Source organism: Oryzias latipes, chromosome 7 (assembly GCF_053564925.1).
Source record: "Oryzias latipes strain Hd-rR chromosome 7, Olatipes_Hd-rR_3.1".
Classification (NCBI taxonomy): Eukaryota; Metazoa; Chordata; class Actinopteri; order Beloniformes; family Adrianichthyidae; genus Oryzias; species Oryzias latipes.
Window position 1 is genome coordinate 3,168,813 of NC_136243.1, and position 19,916 is coordinate 3,188,728.

Below are 19,916 nucleotides of genomic sequence, written 5' to 3' on the forward strand. Positions count from 1 at the left end.
ATTTACAGGACAGCTGGGGAGGATTTAGTTCAAGGGATTGGGTTAACATGACGATAAACACACTCAAAAGAAACTCATACTATTGAATATTTGTATGGTTTTAGTCTGGAAATCACTGCAGCCATTATTTACTTTGTCTGCAGTTTTGAATGGGTTTAGAAAAGTTTAAAAAAAGATTTTTGTGGAAAATTGACATTTTTTGTTTATAATTTGGACGAGATTATTTGGAAGCCCTTGCAATTGTTTTTTTTTTTGTTAAATAATTGTGCAAAGCACCTTGCACATTGTGAATTTTAAGACACCGACGGGTGGCATTCGCTGGATTTTAAATACAAAGAAACAGAGCAAAAGTAGAGCCAGAGAGACATTGTGACTGGGTTAGTGGCCTGTGATGCTGGAAAAAAGGAAAGTTGCCTTTTTGTGTTGGTGGACAATAAAATTTGGAGTTAATTCTAATAAAACGACTGAAATGTACTAAGTTACCTCAAGAGTGCAACATTTTTGTTCAGGTTTGCTATCTTTACAAAAGTTTTCAACATTAATGGGGTATGTTCACACATTTGAATAAAACACAACAATTTGAGAATAGTTCAATAAAGTTTTATCTGTATCCACAAGAATATGTTTGGAAAGTTATTTCACAGCTTTATTTTAAAATCACAGTAATCTTTGGGGAAATACTGGGGTACAAGGATTCATTTTAACAATGATTCAATTCATATCTGAATCTGTGGTTGATGATCCAATTCATAGTCGATATCGGTTCATTCTGAACGATCTGATTTGATCTGATTACTGACCTAGAATCGATCTACAACATCTTTAGCCAAAAATTCATCCAGTGTGACTCAGAAACAAATACCTGGCACTGAACAGTGACAGTGAAGTTTTCCAGATTTCTTGAATTTCTAGCAAGATAAGCAATATGTGTAAACAAGAATGAATGTCAAATCCATACACATTTTAGTTTCCTAGAGGTTCCTTGTTGTTTTCCACATCCAAAGAATCCAAAAGGGAACATGTCTATGCTAAATTCAAAGTGTTTCCACACATTGGACTGCAATGATGGAATGATCCCTTTCTTGCAGCATCACGTGTGTGTCGTCCGCTGTGATAATAACAATAATAATAACAATAATGATAATAATAACTTATAGAATGTTTGATTTAAAACGCCCCTTTAAGGACTTTCAAGGCAGCTGTAGAATTAAAAACAGGTAAACACAGTAAATACAGACAACACAGATGGGACAGACAGAGATGGTGAAGAGGTGTTAAAGCTATGATTTCCTGAACAGATACCTCTCAAGTATGGATTTGAAGAGGGAAAGGGAGTTAGAGTTTCTTAAATCCGATGGATTTAAGCAGCTGAAAGCCCAACTCCCATGATGTTGAGGCAGGGTAAAGGAAAAGTCAGGTGAATGGAGGATGAAGACCTCAGGGAGCGGGAAGGTGTGACCACTCTGATGAGGGCAGACAGGTAGGAAGGAAGGGGAGAGATTAAGGCTTTGAAGCTGCACAGAAGGATTTTGGAAACGATTCTTGATTGGACTGGAAGCCAGTGGAGCTGCTGAAGGATTGGGGTGATGTGGTGGTGAAGGGGAGTTCTGGTAATGATCCAGACAGCAGGATTCTGGACCAGCTGGAGTTTCTGGATGGATTTGTTGGTGCGGCTGGTGACAAGGCTGTGGACCAAAGTGGAAGCAGTGTAGGAGGAAAGGACGGAGATGGTTGAAGTTACAAAGATGGAAGAATGGTGTGTTATTGATGTTATTGAGGATTAAAAAGATAGAGAGCTGTTTAGGACAACATCCATGCTCTTTCCTTGGGAGGAGGAGGTAACCAAAGAGTTCCCAATAGAAAGTGTAAGGGTGTTAAGTTTGGAGAGGGTTAATTTTGTGCCAATAAGGAGAAGCTCAGTTTCATTGCTGTTGAGTTGCAGGGAGTTAGATTAAAACCAGAATCTGAATTCTAAAAGACAGGCGGTCAGGAAAGCAGGACGGTTAATGGAGTTATACCAGGTATAGGTGGCTGTCATCAGTGTAGCAATGAAATTTTATATTGAATTTCCTGAAGATACTGGGAGAATATAGATGACAAAAATGGGGTACCCCAGAGTAGACTGGGAGGGCTGGGACTTGAAGAAAGTATACTGTGACCCCTCGCTATAACGCGGTTTACTTTTCACGGTTTCGCTACTTCACGGATTTGCGTCGTACATTGTGTTCTGCATTCTGATTGGCTAAAAAGTCACTCTGCTTCTTCTCTACCTGTGCGTCAATAACGTTGCAGTTTAATATGTACATGTACGTAAAAAATCTCGCCAAATTTACATTACGTACGTGCAAATTCTCTTGATGGTGGCATGTCGGTGTATAAGGATCTTTTTGCAAAGCAGAAAAAAGAGCAACAACAACTGTCAATCACTATGTTCTTCTCCTGAACAAACACAGCTGCACCGCGGGCTTCAAAAGAAGAAAACACTGCAGAGCGGAGTCAGGATGCAGCGGCTCAGACTGAAGAGCATTGAAATACACCTGAGTCACTATTTGTCCCACTGTACTTTGTATTTTTTTCATAATCATTTAAAATTTTCTCCCATTTAATCCAATTACTCGGGTCGAGGTGGGCGGGGCTAAACTCCGCTATTTGAAGCCTTCTGTTCACATTGATGATTAAAATTATTATTTGACAGTATAGTACAGCAGTTATTTGCTGAAAAAAAAAACGTTTCTAAAGTACTTTTATTTGTGAAACAAATGCTTGAGCCTGTAAAATGGTTTGTTCTTTCTTTTCAACGTATAATAGAGTATTTAATTGTATAATAATTGTAAATAAAAAATAAAAGATTCTACTTCACGGATTTTGCCTATCACGGGTTCTTTTTGGAACGTAACCCCTTCGAAAAACGAGGGTTTACTGTAGTAGAAAAAACTGAGTGCAACCTGATAAAGCATAATTTAAACCAAGCATTACCCATACCTTGGCATTACCCAAGGAATGGGTAATGCCAATAGAGGAGAGTCTCTGAAGAAGGATGGTGTGGGATATAGTGTCTATAACGTCTGAGTGTGTTTGCATAAGTTGATGTTAAGTCTGTTAAGTAAACACCCTGTGGCCTGAAAATGGTTTTCTGTTAATAAATGTCTTTTGTCCTAAGCATGTCTTTCAGTCTGTGAATGTTTCTGATCTGAGTCTGAGATTGTCTTTCTGTCTGTGAATTTCTTTCATGACACGTTCTGCTTGTTTTGTTTTTGGTTTTCACTTTTTGTTCTTGAGCAGCTCTGCTGTGGCTTCTTCTTGATGCTCTGCCCACTCACCTGTTCTTCCTGCTGGAGTCCACAGCTGGAACCTCGAAGTTAATGAAGTGGTCTGACTATTTAAGTCACCTTCTTTTAAGTCTCTGTGTTGGAGAGTTTTGCCTGCTATTTGGTTTTCGTTTCGTGTTGCAGATGCTCCTCCTTGGTTTTTGATTTAGTGTCATTAAACAGTCTTCAACTTGCCCTTTTTGCATCCAAGCCTTACCCTGCATCTGCATTCTGGAGCCCTAAACCGAAACATGATGACCTGTGATCGTCTTTCAAGCTGTTCATGTCTTTTGGCCTGTTAATGTTTCTGTCAATGAACGTCTTTTGGCTTAAGCACGTCTTTCAATTTATGAATGTCTTTCAGTCTGTGAACATCTTTCAGTTTATGAACGTCTTTCAGTCTTCTAACGTCTTTCATTTTGTGAACGTCTTGCAGTCTATGAACGTCTTTATGAACGTCTTTCAGTCTGTGCACGTCTTTCAATTTATGAATGTCTTTCAGTCTGTGAACATCTTTCAGTTTATGAACGTCTTTCAGTCTTTGAACGTCTTTCATTTTGTGAACGTCTTGCAGTCTATGAACGTCTTTATGAACGTCTTTCAGTCTGTGCACATCTTTCAGTCTGTGACAATCTTTCACTCTGTGAACGTCTTTCAGTTTGTGAATGTCTTTCAGTTTGTGAAGGTCTTTCTGGTTGTACAAATCTTTTGACACAGAAACGTCTTTTTGTGTGTGCACGTGTGACAAGCAGAGCAGTACAGGAGCAGTCAGTGTGGTTGCATTTGTCCGGTTATGTCTGCGAGCTTGTCTTACTTTCCATTCCTTCATACTTGACGTTCAGTCATTTTACACCTGTGATTTAGCATCAGTTCACTTTTAATTTTTTTTTTCCTTTTTTTTTGGATCTTAGTTTTTTTGTGTTTTACTTAATGTGTGCCCTTGCTGCCTTCTTTTTATAGTTGCTTATGGGTAGTTTTGTCTTTTTTTAGGCTTCTGCAGGAGACTCTTCCTCTCCTCCATTCTCTGTCCCTTTGCACGGACACAAACTGCAATACATAGCAGGGGGTTTATAAGTCATCTTTTTAACATTGAATGCCCTCCAGTTTGCCTATTTCTTTGGTACAGAAATTCATTCTTTTGCCATCGGAACTGTCTGTTATTTCATTCAAAGTTTCCCCACACTTCCTTGTTCTTTGTACTGAGAGAGCAAGGCGCCCTTATCTCACACTGAATCATTAACCAACGGTGTGAGACTGAGAGGCAGAACTGAGAAGCTCTGAAAGAGAACTAAGACCAGTGAAAGGTCGATGTGCCGAGGTTGCATTTGCATTCCTGCTGCGCTGGAGCTTCGCTCAGGTGTTGGATCTCCTCGTCATGGAACTACTGCCTTCGCTGCTGTCAGCCCTCAAGGCTCGGGATACCAGAAGTTTGGAGCAGGAGTTCAACGTGAGTGTCTGCTTAAATCCCTCAGAGAACAGGTAAATAGGTAGCCCTGATGGTCAGTGTTTCTCAGAATGAGCTGGAGCTTCTGTAGGTGAGACATTTATTTGTTGTTAAGATCAGAATTATCTAAAACTTTAGGATAAACAGCAAATACACCACATGTTTAAACTAAAAATAAAACAACAGACATGTAACTCTCTGGTCATGGTGGTTGAGGTTAGTGTGCCTTTCGGCTGTCAGTTGAGGACACAGTGAGCCTTGCAGTTAGGGCTGCTCCCTTGTTGTTTGTTTCTTTGTCGTCTCTGAATCATTAATTCAAATGAGCTGCAGCCAGTGAGCTCTGAAAGAGCTACTGTTTCCCATCAGCCTGTGTTCTGTCTCTAACAAGCCTCCTAACGCTCAACCAACGACGCACAGATGACACGAATGTTTTTTAAAGCATTTGTGTCGGTTTAAACTAGAGTGAAAGAGGTCTTTAGATTGACCTCACACTATGTGATACCCTTGCCCCCCCATCTCTGACAGACTTGACGCCCAGTCGGGTCATGCTGATACCTGAGAGCAGCATGAAGCTGCTTGTTTGTGCAGCGATATAACGGAGGAATAAGAAGGAACACAGAAGAATGAGATGATGGAAATGAAATGTGTGTGAGCAAAGGGGACGTAAAAGTCAGGGATGTGTTTTTAGGTCAGGTAAAAATGAAGATTCAAACCTTCAAGTAACCACTTCAATAAAAGCTCTTGTTGTTTCTTCTGTAAAAATGAGACCTTCTGCTGGATATCATGATAACTCTTTTTGAGGTTCATGTTGGGATGGGAAGGTCAGCTTCAATGGGACTTTACTGTTTTCAAAAATCCATGTGTTTACATTAAAAATGTATTGAATCATAAACGCTGTAATTACACTGGACAAAAAATATTAACACCACATTTTTGTTTTTGCTCCATTTATCATTAAACGAACTCAAAGATCTGACACATTTTCTGCAAACAGCGCAACCATTTCTCTCAGATATTGTTCACAAATGTGTCTAAATCTGTAAATGTGAGCACTTCTCTCTCGCTGAGATAATCCATCCCACCCCGCAGGTGTGCCATATCAACATGCTGATTGGACAGCATGATTACTGCACAGGTGTGCCTTAGACAGGCCAGACTGAAAGACCACCCTGAAACATGCCATTTTGTTTTAATGTTTTAATCCAGCAAGTGTGTCATTACTGTTGTTTTGTTAAAATGGGCAGTGAGTCAATCACCCAAAGGCAAACATAAGCACTAAACAGAACTACCAACACCCAGACTGTGCTGATGTTATCCTGCTTTCTACCTTACCTTTTTATCTCAGCTGATCAGATGTGAAATAAAGGGACAGTTCAGTGGAAGATGTGGAACGTGCTCGATTCCCCTTTGGTGCAGCCAGAAGGCCCAGTTTCAAATTCCAGGTGGTGCCTTTCTATGTTCTTCCCGTGCATTCATTTTATATTCGTCCCTCAGTCCAGAATCATGCTTCATGGGTTAATTGGGGACTAAGTTGTCTTTTAGGTGTTCATGTGAGTGTGTGTGATTCTGTGGCCCTGCAACAGACTGGTGGCTTGTCCAGGGTGACCCAACCTTTACCTAACAGTGGTTGGGATAGGCTCCAGCAACCATGTGACCCTACAAGGGAATAAGCAGGTTTTAAAAAAAATGCGGACCATCTCCCGTAATGACCAGGTGATGTAGACATCACCTTTCACGAGGAAAACTCGGAAGGACAAACAAAGCCTGATCAAAGGAGAAGTGGAATTTTATTAGGGAAATAAGATATCTTCAGAGTGGAGACAGAAAGTCTGTTTTACTTTGTGTCTCACTTCAGGTATTTGCAAAATAGATAATAAGAAATCTCTCTACATTAAAATTTTCTTGAATAAAATGTCAGTGGAACATTTGCATTCAAACTAAATGAATGAGGCAAATCTCAAACACCAACATCGGAGGGGATGCAGAAGGACATCCGTCCAGCTGCTTTGCAGCAGGGGGTAGTTATGTTGACTTCTGCCAAAGTGTAGCTGAACAACAGACTCACACAGCTGCATTCATTTACATAAGCCAGGTAAATCAATATTCAAAACACGTTTGATTGTAAAAATGACAATTCTGAGAACCACGTCCCGAAAGGATCGCTTCTTTCCTGCTCCACGGTTTCAGACTTGAACTGATCAAACACACGTCTGCTCCTGGATGGAAGTGCAGGAAAAATGATGAAAAGAAGAGTTCAGGTGCAGAAAAAAAGCAGACAGCTGTTGCGGCTACAGTTCAGTGAGCTGCTATTTTGAGAAGTTCAGACTTTCTGACTCACCATTGGTTCACAGTTGATCTGTGGCGGCCTCCGAAACAAACTCTGTCTTGCATTGACCATTGCATAGATCGACCGACCTGTCACCTGAAACTCTTCAGGGAGACTTCCTGCTTGAATGTGATGAAGAGCAGAGCAGATTCACATCCTGTCTGCAGTCTGCGGCTGCTTCATGTTCCTGTAAAGAAACTGGTCAGGCTGCTTCCTCTGCTTCATGTCGGTTCACTATCAACCTGTGGCTGCAGATTCATGCAGCACCTGAAGAGTCTGTTCTGCCAGCAGGCTTATCATTTCACAGGCCATACAACTACCATTTACTGTCTTTTTTTTACCACCATCCATCCATCTTCCTCCGCTTATCCGGGACCGAGTCGCGGGGGCAGCAGTCTAAGCAGAGATGCCCAGACTTCCCTCTCCCCAGCCACTTCCTCCAGCTCCTCTGGGGGACCCCGAGGCGTTCCCAGGCCAGCCGAGAGACATAGTCTCTCCAGTGTGTCCTGGGTCTTCCCCGGGGCCTCCGCCCAGTGGGACATGCCCGGAACACCGCCTCCCCAGGGAAGCGTCCAGGAAGCATCCAGACTAGATGCCCAAGCCACCTCAACTGGCTCCTCTGGATGTGGAGGAGAAGTGGTTCTACTCCGAGCTCTCCGCGGGTAACTGAGCTTCTCATCTTATCTCTAAGGGAGCCCCCAGCCACCCTACGGAGGAAGCTCATTTCAGCCGCTTGTATTCGGGACCTCGTTCTTTCGGTCATGACCCAGAGCTCATGACCATAGGTGAGTATTGGAACGTAGATCGACCGGTAAATTGAGAGCTTTGCTTTTCGGCTCAGCTCTCTCTTCACCACAACGGACCGATACCACCATTTACTGTAAATGAGAACTGGACCGAGTTAGTGTGAAGTCAGCCACAGAAAATGGTTTCCTTCCAGCTCTGACCAAATGAAGTCAATTCAGTCACCATTTTTTCACATTATAGACTTTGCTTTGCTGGAACCAGAAATTGTTAGAAAGTAGTGATTAGTCTGAGTCAACCCGAGTCATCTTTGTATGGCAACCACACTCACCAATCAGGAGAGAGCTTACTGGAAGGCCACATCCCTACCACTGGAAAGAGAGCTTGAGAGAACCTGTCAATCAAATCTTTCGAATATTGGATGTGAGATGAACTACTTTTATTGAGGCATGTGATTGGTCAGTTTATAAGTTGATTAACTTGCACTACAGCATAAAGATCATGAAGAACATGAAGTTTATCAAGAAGATGTTAAAAACAAGTATCAGATCCAGAACGGTTCTTCTGACCAATAGAATGACTGAGTAACAGCTGTTTATTTCTCTAATGAAGTCTACGGGGTTGGGCCTCCTGGAGCCAGCGGCGCTGCTTCCTGTTTGGAACACCAGGAGGGAGGGGTCACTCAGTCCAGTTCTCATTTACAGTCAATGGTTACCACCAGTCCCCACTGAGAGCTTTTTCCTGTGTTTCTTATCATTTTGAACTTCTACACTGAAGTAGTTGAATTTCATATCACAGCATATTTTTTCATATGTGATTGGAATCACTCAATTTGGTTTTTAAACATGAAATTCAGCACAAACACTCCTTGAAGTCCTTTTTTTCTTCGCCTTTTGAAGCCTCCCCTAAATCTAACCTTCTGTATCTCCCTCTCTCACACCAACCACCCTCATGTCCTCCTTCTTACGACATGAACCTCCTCTCTGGTCTTCCAATAAAAAGGCAGTGGGCCACTTCGAGATGGTTTCTGAGAGTCATGGCTGTTCAGCCTCACTCCCAGCATTCATACAGACAGAGCTCTTCCTGTGCTCCAGAGCTACTTCTCGACATTTTTAGCAGTAGAGACTTTTTTCTTTCAGAACTAAACTTGAAATGTGTTGAAAATGTTACCGTTTGATTATTTAAGTTTAAATAGGATGGCAGTGTAACAGAACTACAATGATTTGGAAACATAGCAAAGGAAAATATGTCATGGCTTTTTTTTCTCACATGGATCTTTTTTAAACACAAGCCAAAATAGGTTCTGTCAGATTTTAACCGAACAACCAGTGCTCTGTGCAGCATGTTACCCCTCCTTAGATCACTTTGTTGTGGTACATATAGAAAGAAATGAAGATAGAGTAAAGGGTGAAGTTGGCGAGGAGTCAATTACAGAGTCAGAAAAATGTCTCGTGATGTAATCTTCCTGTTTTTGCCTCATCTTTCTTATAGTTAAATCTTTTCTGTTTGCTGTGTGTTTAAGTACCAACGTTTCATCAGCTGGGAATTCATATGAAATCTGAAGTTCTTTTGTGTTTTTGACTCACAAACAGCCTCTGATGTTGCTGTAGGAGACGTTTCTGCTTCCAGACTGTTTTTTAATGTGATTGTCAGAGCAGAGAGCGAGGGAAGAAGAGTGAAACAAAAGACAAATACCCAGGTTTAGCTTTTTTTGTTCTTAATTGAGTCTGGCCAAAAAAGAGCTGGGGCCTCATTTATAAAACTTTGCGTAGGATTTGCGTCAGAAGTGGCGTACGGATGAAACATAGGACGTGCGTACGCACAGAAATATTCGGATTTATAAAACCGTGCGCACGCACATCCTACGCATCTTTCCCTTTATGAATCACAACCGATTCTAAATGCAGCGCAGCTTTTGCGGCTACATGACACGCCCATAGTTGCCCATAAATAGTCCGTGAAACGCCCACAAATGAATATTCATGGCTTGCTAAATCATGGCAAACACAGAGGGGAAATCAAAAAAACGTAACTTCACTCAATGTGAAGTAGAAGTTATCGTTGGCGAGGTGGAAAAGAGGAGAAAAGTGTTGTTTGGGGCACAGTGTGGGCATTACTAATGCCAAAAAGGCACTTGAGTGGCAAACGGTGGCAGACGCGTAAATGCTGTAGCCTCACAACCTCGGACGTGGCCGAAATAAAAAAGAAATGAAAGAAATGATCGGACATCAAAGTCGAGGCAAAGAAACGTCTAGCGCTGCATCGGCAGAGTGTGTCCGCCACGTGGGGGGGTGGGGGGGTGGGGGACCGGAGCTGACCCCTCTTGATGAGAAACTGGCCGCTATTATTGGGGAATCCCTATTAAGTCCCCTTATCGGCGTCCTCCTCCGGGGGAGCCAGTTTAGCTCGTGCTGGTTTGCGGCGCCTTCCATCCGTGAAACCAGGGTTCGACTCCGGGCTGTTCCCTGTTCCCTTCCCTACCTCTGCCGGTTCCAAGCCCGGCTTGAGAAGGTTGCGTCAGGAAGGGCATCCGGCGTAAAACATTGCCAAATTTACCATGCGACTTGTTCGCTGTGGCGACCCCTGATGGGAGAAGCCGAAAGTGGAAGAATCGGCGTCCTCCTCCGCCTCAGTCACCTGACTGAGACGGAGGGGACGCCGACGCGCCAGGGTCAGGGTGACACAGGTAAGAGAAATAATTCAAATGAATGCAGTCAAGTCACATGTATGCAGGCTACACAATTGCAGATTATTAATATAGAAAAATTTTATTTTAGTTGCTGGGTGTTCCAGTGGTTACGATGCTGCAGCTGAGCAGCCGTCTGGCCCCAGCGTCTCCACGGCACGCGGCTCTCAACCCTCCAGCAGTGGACGCGTCCTCACCGATGCAGTCCTTGAAATGCAGAGGGAAGTCAGTAGTTAAATCAGAGAGGTGGCCAAGGAGTTGGGCGAAATCAAGATCGCCCTGACTGAAATAAACTGCACGATGAGGGAATTCTTAAATAAATAATATTTTCCACACCTCTTGTTGTTCTTTACAAGCGACGCATCACTTCCAAACGCTGGCGCACAGCAGCAGCAAATGGCTCAAATGCGTGGGGATGGGGTTCAGGGTCGGGGCCAACACAGCAATCAGCGCCAGGGGGTAGAGGCACGTTTTTAAGCTGTGCCACATTGTGTAGCACAGCACATGCCAGCAAGATTTGGCACACACTGTCACTTTCACGTGTTTCTTCCATCTGCCGACGGTGTCGCCTTTTCTCATTTCACCCGTTTTTGTGCGTACGCCTGGGTCAGAGCTTGCGTGAAGGACCGCACATTTTCCCGTCAAGTTTGCTTTTTATAAATCTCAACTATTGCGTAGAGAGTGGCGTACGCCTTCTTTTGTGCGTACGCAACGTTTATAAATGATGCCCCTGGAGATGCAGTGAAGGATGCTATTCAACACCCTGAGCTGCAGAGGGCAGTGAGATCTTGATAGAAAGCAGCACGCATTGGAGATGCAAGTAATGCCAGGGACCACATCCGAACTTCTAAGCGTCCTGCAGGAGTTCCACCAAGTGTTGGTTCAGTAGAGATGAGCTTCTCAAAACTTAAAGAAACATCTCTCAGATCTACAATGTCTCTTGGATCGCCTCAATGGACTTAGAATAAAGTGGGAGGTGTCTTGACAGGTATCATTTCATGAGACCATTGATGCTTTTGCTGCTAGGAACTGCAGACGTTCATAGCTTTAGCCAGACTTTGACCAGATTTCAGTGCTGCTTTATAGTTTTAGTTTGGTGTAGTTTGCACTCTTGGCCATTGTTTAAAAGGACGTAGCACTGTAGCTTTGTATTGGGTTTGAGCATGGGGCCTTTATATTTTCTAAGACATTTGCACAAAACCTGATCAGTTTTACTTGTGTTATTTTCTTTATTGCGTGTTGTTTATAGTTCTGTTACATATTTCAGTCAGTGCCTTTGCTAAAAAGAAAAAGTGACCCCATTTTTGACACTGTTATTTTAGTGAAACCAGCAGTTGTTTTTTAAGTTTGCCTATTTTTGTCAGGCGCTGTCCTGACAGAGTTTTGGACAGAAAATCAAACGTTTAATAAACAAACTGGAAAAGACAAAACCCATGTAGCTACAAAAAGGTGACCTGACAATGATGAACTGAAAAGCAGACACTTAAATAGGCTGAGGGCAATGAACTAAAATGACAACAGCTGTGGATCATGATGGACTGAGAAACTGTGTGACAGAGGGCGACTCATAACATGACCAAAAACCACAAAAACCAAACCAAACCACAGAACCCTTACAATTTTAGCACCATTTAGTGTTATTTTCAACTTGACACCTCTGTATTTTCTCATGAGATTTTCACAAACATGAACATAAATTTCATCTTCTATTCAAAGGTTCTAGTTATTCCGTCCATCCATCTTCAGAATATGCCTGATTCCTTTTGGGGTCACAGGGTTGCTGGTTCCTGTCCCAGCTATGGTTGGTGAAGGTGTTGTACACCCTGAACAGGTCAACAGGCCTTTGCAGGCCCTTATAACATGTAACATGTTATTAAACAGTGTAATGCTCTGTTCATTTGTGTGTTTTACTTTGTAAAGACAATACTTTAAGGATTTAGTCAGTCTTGGTCCCCTTTTAGTTGGGCAGGTGTGGTGGGCTGGCGCCACATCCCACCCTCTCCAAGGGCTCCAATCCTCGAACCAGCTCTGATCTGAAGCTGTTTTTAAAGCACCAGAATGTGAGAGCTACTGAGGTGACCACAGAAGAAGAAGCTGAGTGGAGGTTTCTGCTAGCCTGAGAGGTACTCTTATTCTGAAAGCGTCTTACACAGAAAATGTGTCTGTGTGTGTTTCAGTTCAATCTGGTTTGTATGAAAATTGATCTTTGGGGGCAAATCAGAGTTTGTAGTAAGTCCTGTTCCTAAATTCTTCAGAACCGTTGTGGGAGATCCGGGCAGAAAGGATCTCCGGAAAGGTCACAGCAGATGCAAAGAAAGCCTCTGACTGAAGACAATTGGATGTTCTGTGTTATAAAGATGTTGATAAAGCTTTCCCATGACGATTTCCTCCTTCCTTAAACAGCAATAGACCAACAGACTGTTTCCTCCTGAGGCATTGTGGGAATAATACGAGATCATATTGAAATGCAGAGGTAAAGACACTTAGGAGCAGTCTAATACCTGGACAACTTTTTTGCTACTGTTTGACTTGCTAGGGATCCCTTTTCTCTTTGGTAATGTCTCTTCTGCCATCAAATGTTCTTCAAGTCTTGTTACAAACTTCAAAAAATATTCACCATTCTTTGTATCTATGAAGACTCTCATTCATCCAGGTTGTAAAGTTAGAAGATTTTTCACTTCTTATCCAAGAGGCTTTGTCAATTCAAAATGTAATGATACTGCAGGTGGGTGGAACCCAAATGAACCACTCATTCAGGGCTTCGAAGCCACACAGAACAGCTGCATCTGGTGGCGGACTGGTTGTATTTTGACATATGTTTCAACAAAGCTCCTTGAAACACTTCAATGTGGAAATGATGATGAAAAAATGTAAAACAACACAACATGTGACGTTTTCTGTGAGAAGTGCTTGACACAGCAAATTACACATCACATGAAGAAAAAATAAACGCAAAAAAAGTATAGTGCTGGACTCGAATCTAGAACCTGTGTATTAAGTACCAATGACTATTCCACTGAGTTATCTCTATTCACAAGATAATAACATTCCATAATAGATTCATTGCAGTGTTTTTGTTTTATACACAACGTTCATAGTGTATTGTTTTATTAGGATAAACCGAGTTGAAATGATCCTGAGCCACATAACGTTTTTTACCAGGAGCCATGGTAAAGTGCAATGAACTGATGCTGATTCCAATACAGGGGAAACAATGGAACTGGTCGGGAAACGTTCAGGATTTATTTCATATTTCTAGAGAATAGCGCGCCCAAGTGTTCGAAACGCAAGTGACCTGAAGCGTGCTTCGACCAAACGAAGCATCTGGCCCGTCATACGTCATCCACCACGTGATCTGCGCTGGTTGACACACGCCCTGAAACATTGTGCCGAAACACTCTGTTTCATGAAGGTGAACCGCGCACCGAAGCGTCTGTGTCACACGGGCCATCCCTATTTGTAATACACCTTTAGTAAATCTGCATCACAAAGGCTGCACATAAAAACAGGTAAAATGTAAAAATATGGTATAGGTATTTGTACTGGGAAATGACCAACTGGAAGGATTAGAGACTGGAGCCTTTCTTGACATTTTGCTGGTGATCCTTTGGAGGATGGCTTTAAAGTTTGGAGGACATCCTGTTCCCCTCTTTAGTCCTCTGTGTCAGGATGTGTCAATGGAGGTGGAGGCTGTAAGGAGAGCAGGGCTGCTCATTCCTGCTCCTGGAGATCTACCACGCTGCCTGTATTCCAGCTCTGCCTGCACTGCGTACTGCTGATTACCTGGGCCAGGTGTGTTCATTCAATCAGAATCTGGAGACATCTGATTGAGCTAACCAGCAGCTAGCAGGCTTGGAGATCTGGAAAACAGGCAGGTTGGTAGATCTCCAGGACCAGGGGGGTATTCCAGGAAGCATGTTTATACTAGCCTGACTTTAAGCCTGAACTCTGGCTGAAATCCGCCTGAACTTGCTTCTTCTTGTGATTTTATTGGCGGGAGGCACTATCGTGAAGGTGCATTACCGCCACCTACTGTGTTGGAGTGTGGGTCAGAGTGGGGATTACCTAACCAAATTTGACTATATAAAAAAAAAAAAAAAAAAAAAAAAAAAAACTAAATTCTCCTCAATAACCTAGTTCTTTTCAAAAAACCTATAATTGCATCATTTAAATTCTCCTCCCCTCCCAAAAGCTTCTTTAAAGTCATTTGCTCGCCCTCTATCATCCGTACCCTACTTTCCAGTTGTCGTCTTTCCTCCCTATACAGTTCACACTGACATAGCACATGCTCCACAGACTCTTCCCCTTTCCCGCACTCACACAAACCAGTAGGATGTTTCCCTATCAGATGCAATGTATTATTTAAACCAGTGTGTCCCATCCTCAACCGTGATATTATGCAGCTATCTCTGGTGTTTACTCTGACATTCATACCTCTCCCTACTTTGTCCTGAACACTAAATAGATGTCTTCCTTTCCTCTCCCTTTCCCATTGTGTCTGCCATTCTTCCATAATACGCCTCCTAATAATTGCCCTAAATTCTGTCCTACCTAATGGAATTTCTATCTCTATTCCCCGTTTCAATGCCCTTTTTGCCAGGAAGTCAGCCATTTCATTTCCCTCCACCCCCCTATGTGCTGGTACCCACATGAATCTAATGTTTATTTTTAAGTTTGCCAACCTGATCAAACTCTCATAAATTTCATATAATATATCTGATCTGCTCTCAGAATAGTATGACTTCAGAGATATCAAAGCTGACAATGAATCTGAACAAATTATACCATCCCCAATTCTGTTCTGTTCTAGCCAGTGTAAACTATATGAAATTGCCAACATTTCAACTGCAAAAACTGAAAGATCCTTTGACGTCTTAACTCCAACAGATTTGTCCAATGTAGGGATACAGAAAGAAAAACCAGTTCTCATTGTTTCTGGGTCTTTAGATCCATCTGTATATATGGGTATAAATGAAGCATGGACTGTGTCTAATCTGTCTGCTGTTATCTCATCCCAGTTTCCCTTCCCTTTTCTATCCTCCATTGTTCTATGGAGATACAAATCCACTTGTGCAGTTGGAAAAATCCAGAAAGGAGTGGTCGGGTACAGAAACGTCTTAACTAGGGTTTTGCCATGAATATTTGCTTTTCTCGCTAACCTAGCTAATTTCCAAGCAGCACTTTCATTTGTCCCATTATCACTTTCCCAACAAGGCTCAATAGCCCTCCTAACCATGTTCTCTACACCTACACAACCCTGTATTTTCACCCAATAGTTAAGCATCAGCTGTTTAATTCTTAGTTTCAATGGTAGCTCCCCCATTTCAACTTGTAATGACACAGCACGAGTTGACCTCATAGCCCCAGTGCATATTTTCAAAGCCTGATTTTGGATGACTTCTATTTTATGTAATAACGTTTTGCACGCTGTATTGTAAACAATAATTCCATAATCTGTGACTGACCTAATCATTGTAATATATATTTGTTTTAAAGCCTGTGCACTAGCTCCCCACCCAGTACCTTTCAAGCATCTCATTATATTTATGACTTTCTTACATCTCCCTACTATACTATCAATGTTCTCTCTCCATTTCAATTTTGTATCCAATATAACCCCCAGGTACCTAAAACTATGTACTTGCTCAATTGCTTCTCCATATAACCTTAAGTTCAAAACAGTTCCACGTTTCCTAGTAAAAACCATGCATTTTGTTTTAGTTACTGAAAATTTGAATCCCCAGTCATAAGACCAGTTTTCCACCTCCGTAATGGCGTCTTGTATCTTTCTCTCCACATAATGAATATTTCTTCCCCTCTTCCACAAGGCTCCATCATCTGCAAATAATGCTTTCCCAAATTCACATCCAATTGAATTAAATATATCATTAATCATAATTGAAAACAGCACAGGGCTAATTACACTACCTTGTGGGGTTCCATTATCCACTACGTACCTAGTAGAAAAGGACTTTCCTATCCTGACTTGAACATATCTATCAAACAAAAAGCCCTTAATCCATTTATAGATTCTTCCATTAAGTCCCAACGTTCTTAATTTTATCAATAAACCCTCTTTCCAGACCATATCATAAGCCTTTTCAATATCAAAGAATACTGCCACCAAATATTCTTTATTTACTTGGGCTTTCCTAATGTCTGCTTCTAGACAGATTACAGGATCCATTGTCCCTCGACCTTTCCTAAAACCATTCTGATATGGGGACAGCAAATTTTTACTTTCCAGGTAATACTGCAATCTCTCATTTATCATTCTTTCCATCACTTTACCAACATGTGATGTGAGTGCTATGGGCCTGTAATTTTCTGGGCTGCTCGGATCTTTCCCAGGTTTTAATATAGGAATAACCACAGCCTCTTTCCAATTGGTCGGCAATTTACCTTCACACCAGACCCTATTATACATGTCCAATAATTTCGCCTGAACTTGCTTACTCGGGGTATGTTGGTTTCAAAAGACCGGATATGAGTTAGCGTAATTACGCTCGAATTGGTAACCCTGGGTTAATGCACGTGCACACTAAGTACATAAAGACATTCTCAATAGATCGCCGATTTACGGAGTCGTGTGGAGTCGCGTGGAGAAAAAAAGAGAGCTCTATACTTCAGTGAGACGGAGTCTGAGATTTCAATGATGGCGCATGAAGATTATACATCCATCAAAAAAGTAACACTGCTGCATCATCATCAAAAGAAAGAGTTTCTGCTTGGAGATAAAGAACAGACAAAGTAAACGCACAGGTTTCTGATCTTATTTCCATTTTCCTTGTGACGCATATATATAACTTATCCAATTTTGCCAACTTACCGTAAATGAATATTGGTAACAAGTAATTGAGTTAAATTTATTCAACCTAATTTCTTACGTCTATAAAACTCAGTAACTGTTTGTACAACTCAAATTTACATATATTTATTTAACTAAATGTCATATTAGTCCAATTCAATTAATCTTTTTTCCATCTTAATTAATTATGATTCTTGAACTCTCATATGTCTATGTTTGAGCCGGCAGATATTCTCATTATCATTTATAACAATTAAGAGGACGGGAAAAAATGCATGGAAAGCATAAATTCCTCAAGGAATTCTCCATCATCATAATTACTGTCTTAATAGGAAGGAGTGCGATATAAACTCCTTATCCTCTCCTTCACTCTCACTCATGGTGCAGAGACGTAAGCATAGTAGGACAAAATAAATCGACAAAACACAGTAAAACAGCTAAACAACTAAACACATTTGGTCAAAAAACCACACTTAAACCCAAATCCGTCCAGACAGGCAAAGGGAATGGTATCCCACAATCCCTTGCGGTGCCGATCTAACAGCAGCACCAAAGTTACACCTACTTAATTGAATTAATTTGAATGAAAGGAAAATAAATGTCTGAAAACTACGTGTTATTTTTAAACTGACTTAACAAAAAAATGATTTATCTTAACTGAAGCAAATAATTAAGTTAGATTAATGTAAAATGTTTATCTTTCCAACATCCATATGTGGTCTTATCACCCTATGACGGTGGAAAAAGTATTATCTGAGCTTCTTCATCCTCTAAATCATCTTCAAATGGACACGCCGTGCTGCTTCACCTCTCTGAAAACAAACTAACCTTCAACTAAACCTGCTCCAGACCAGGTTATGGTCAGAGCATGAGTTGCTATGGCAACTTGACATACCCTGAAACATACCTCCATTTCTGGAACCGAAAGTTGAGGTTATCAACTTCTTTAGCCTCAAACTTATCGTGGGAGCTAGCATAACCTGCTTTCTGGAATACCCCCCAGGAATGAGCAGCCCTGGTGCAGGAGAGCAGGGGCAGTGCATAAAACAAATCTAACTTTTTTTTTTTTGATGACTAATATACGTTGGGAGTGTAGAAGCCAGAAAGCTTTAGGATCAAAATCAGATAATGGTAGATATGCATTTGAGTGTTGTGTCTGTATCATTGTAACAGCCGAGCCAGTAGATTCACATGCAGAGTTAGACTTAGCCAAAGGTGAAGCATAAACTGATACTAAAACAACCCAAGTGAACTCATTTGGTATACAGTTTACCACAGCAAACAGTTCTAAATGTGGAGTACAGAGACGACAGCAGCATGTCATTGGTGGATGACGGACACTGCTGTCCCTCCTCCTTTTTCTGCCGCTCCTCTTCAAATCTCTCTTCCTTAAAGCCGCTCTGGTTGGAGTCTGCTGGCATCATCTCTTGAAAACAGGTTTTCTGTTAAAACACATAAAGCTGTATTGTTGACACTTCTTTGCCAGGAATCCAAAGATCATCAACCCAATCAGCAAATCTAAACGGGTTTGTTTGTCTCAGATTCCTCTTCAGCACTGACAGAAGACGACTCTTACTCTCCTCTGTCTTACACACTGCTCCTCTGCATTCATGACTTCTCTTTTTTAAATCAGTAGGATTTGGGGTTTCCACTTTTATATTCTTTCTGACCTTCAGGAAGACGTGTGCTCCTGCTTTTGCTTCTGCCTCCGTGGAATGTGAACAGTGATGAGAGCTCTGTGGGACAAAGATCAGGAGGATGCAGAGTTAACTTCAGAAGAGCAACACTCTTGGACCCTTAAATAATCATTTCAACAACAGAAAGATGTTGGAAATGAGGAAACGTCCCATCAGCGTTTTCAGCGTTGAATCAAGTGAACCGTAGTAAAACCCCACGCCAATGAAAAGGAGGATTTTGATGTTTTCAACATGTCCTTGAAGTTTAAGGAAAATTTTTTTTTTTTTTTTTTTAACTTGTCCTGTCCAACAGCTGGGCAGACAGATGAGAGCTGAGGGCCTCTTGTGTTGGACATATTTTACTTTAACAAGAGGGGTTATTAATCTTCAGACAAACCAAAGGTATGTCTGAATAAACCCCTTTTGTAATTGAGGCCAAACTTTATTAATTTCAAACATGTCTGAAAATCTTAGAAAAGTTTAAGGAAAATTAGGTTCAAAGTGGCATTTCTGAGTATTTCTTTATTCAAATCGTGGTGAATCGGGAGCATATTAAAAAAAAATGCTGCTCCAATGCTGCTCCATTCTGATGCATCCACCTGCAGACAAACATGAACGTCTTTGTTTTCCTCGTCTGAGCTGGAATCTGGATCTAAGCCGTACGGATGGATAGATCTGATACTGCTGCCATTGTTGTTGCACTGGTAATGTTAGCTTTGGGTTGTGCTAGCGGGAGAGCATGTAGACAAAGGGATCATGGGAAATTGGTGCAGACACAACTCAGAGGGGAATTTCTGAAGAACCTGTTCCGTTCTGCAGAAACTATGCTGTAGGAAACTGCTACATAGTTTGTGTTTAGGGCTTAAAGCAGCAGAATCCTGGTGAAAAGACTGCTGGGAACGCTGGGAAAGTGAAACTTTAAAG

At 41.6% G+C, this 19,916-nt stretch overlaps 1 protein-coding gene across 5 annotated transcripts in view; it reads left to right on the forward strand.

Moving 5' to 3' along the window:
• Positions 1-4,533: 4,533 nt before the first annotated feature.
• The window catches only part of ptpn18 (protein tyrosine phosphatase non-receptor type 18), a 39,105-nt gene continuing 23,722 nt past the window's right edge, over positions 4,534-19,916 (forward strand). For all 5 annotated transcript variants that reach the window (XR_002289707.3, XM_020701627.3, XM_011472968.4 and 2 more), the window contains exon 1: positions 4,534-4,755. Coding sequence is in view for 4 of the 5 variants with exons in the window: in XM_020701627.3 (XP_020557286.1) it covers positions 4,684-4,755 (72 nt within the window). In the remaining variant the exon portion in view is untranslated. The remainder of the gene's footprint in view (positions 4,756-19,916) is intronic.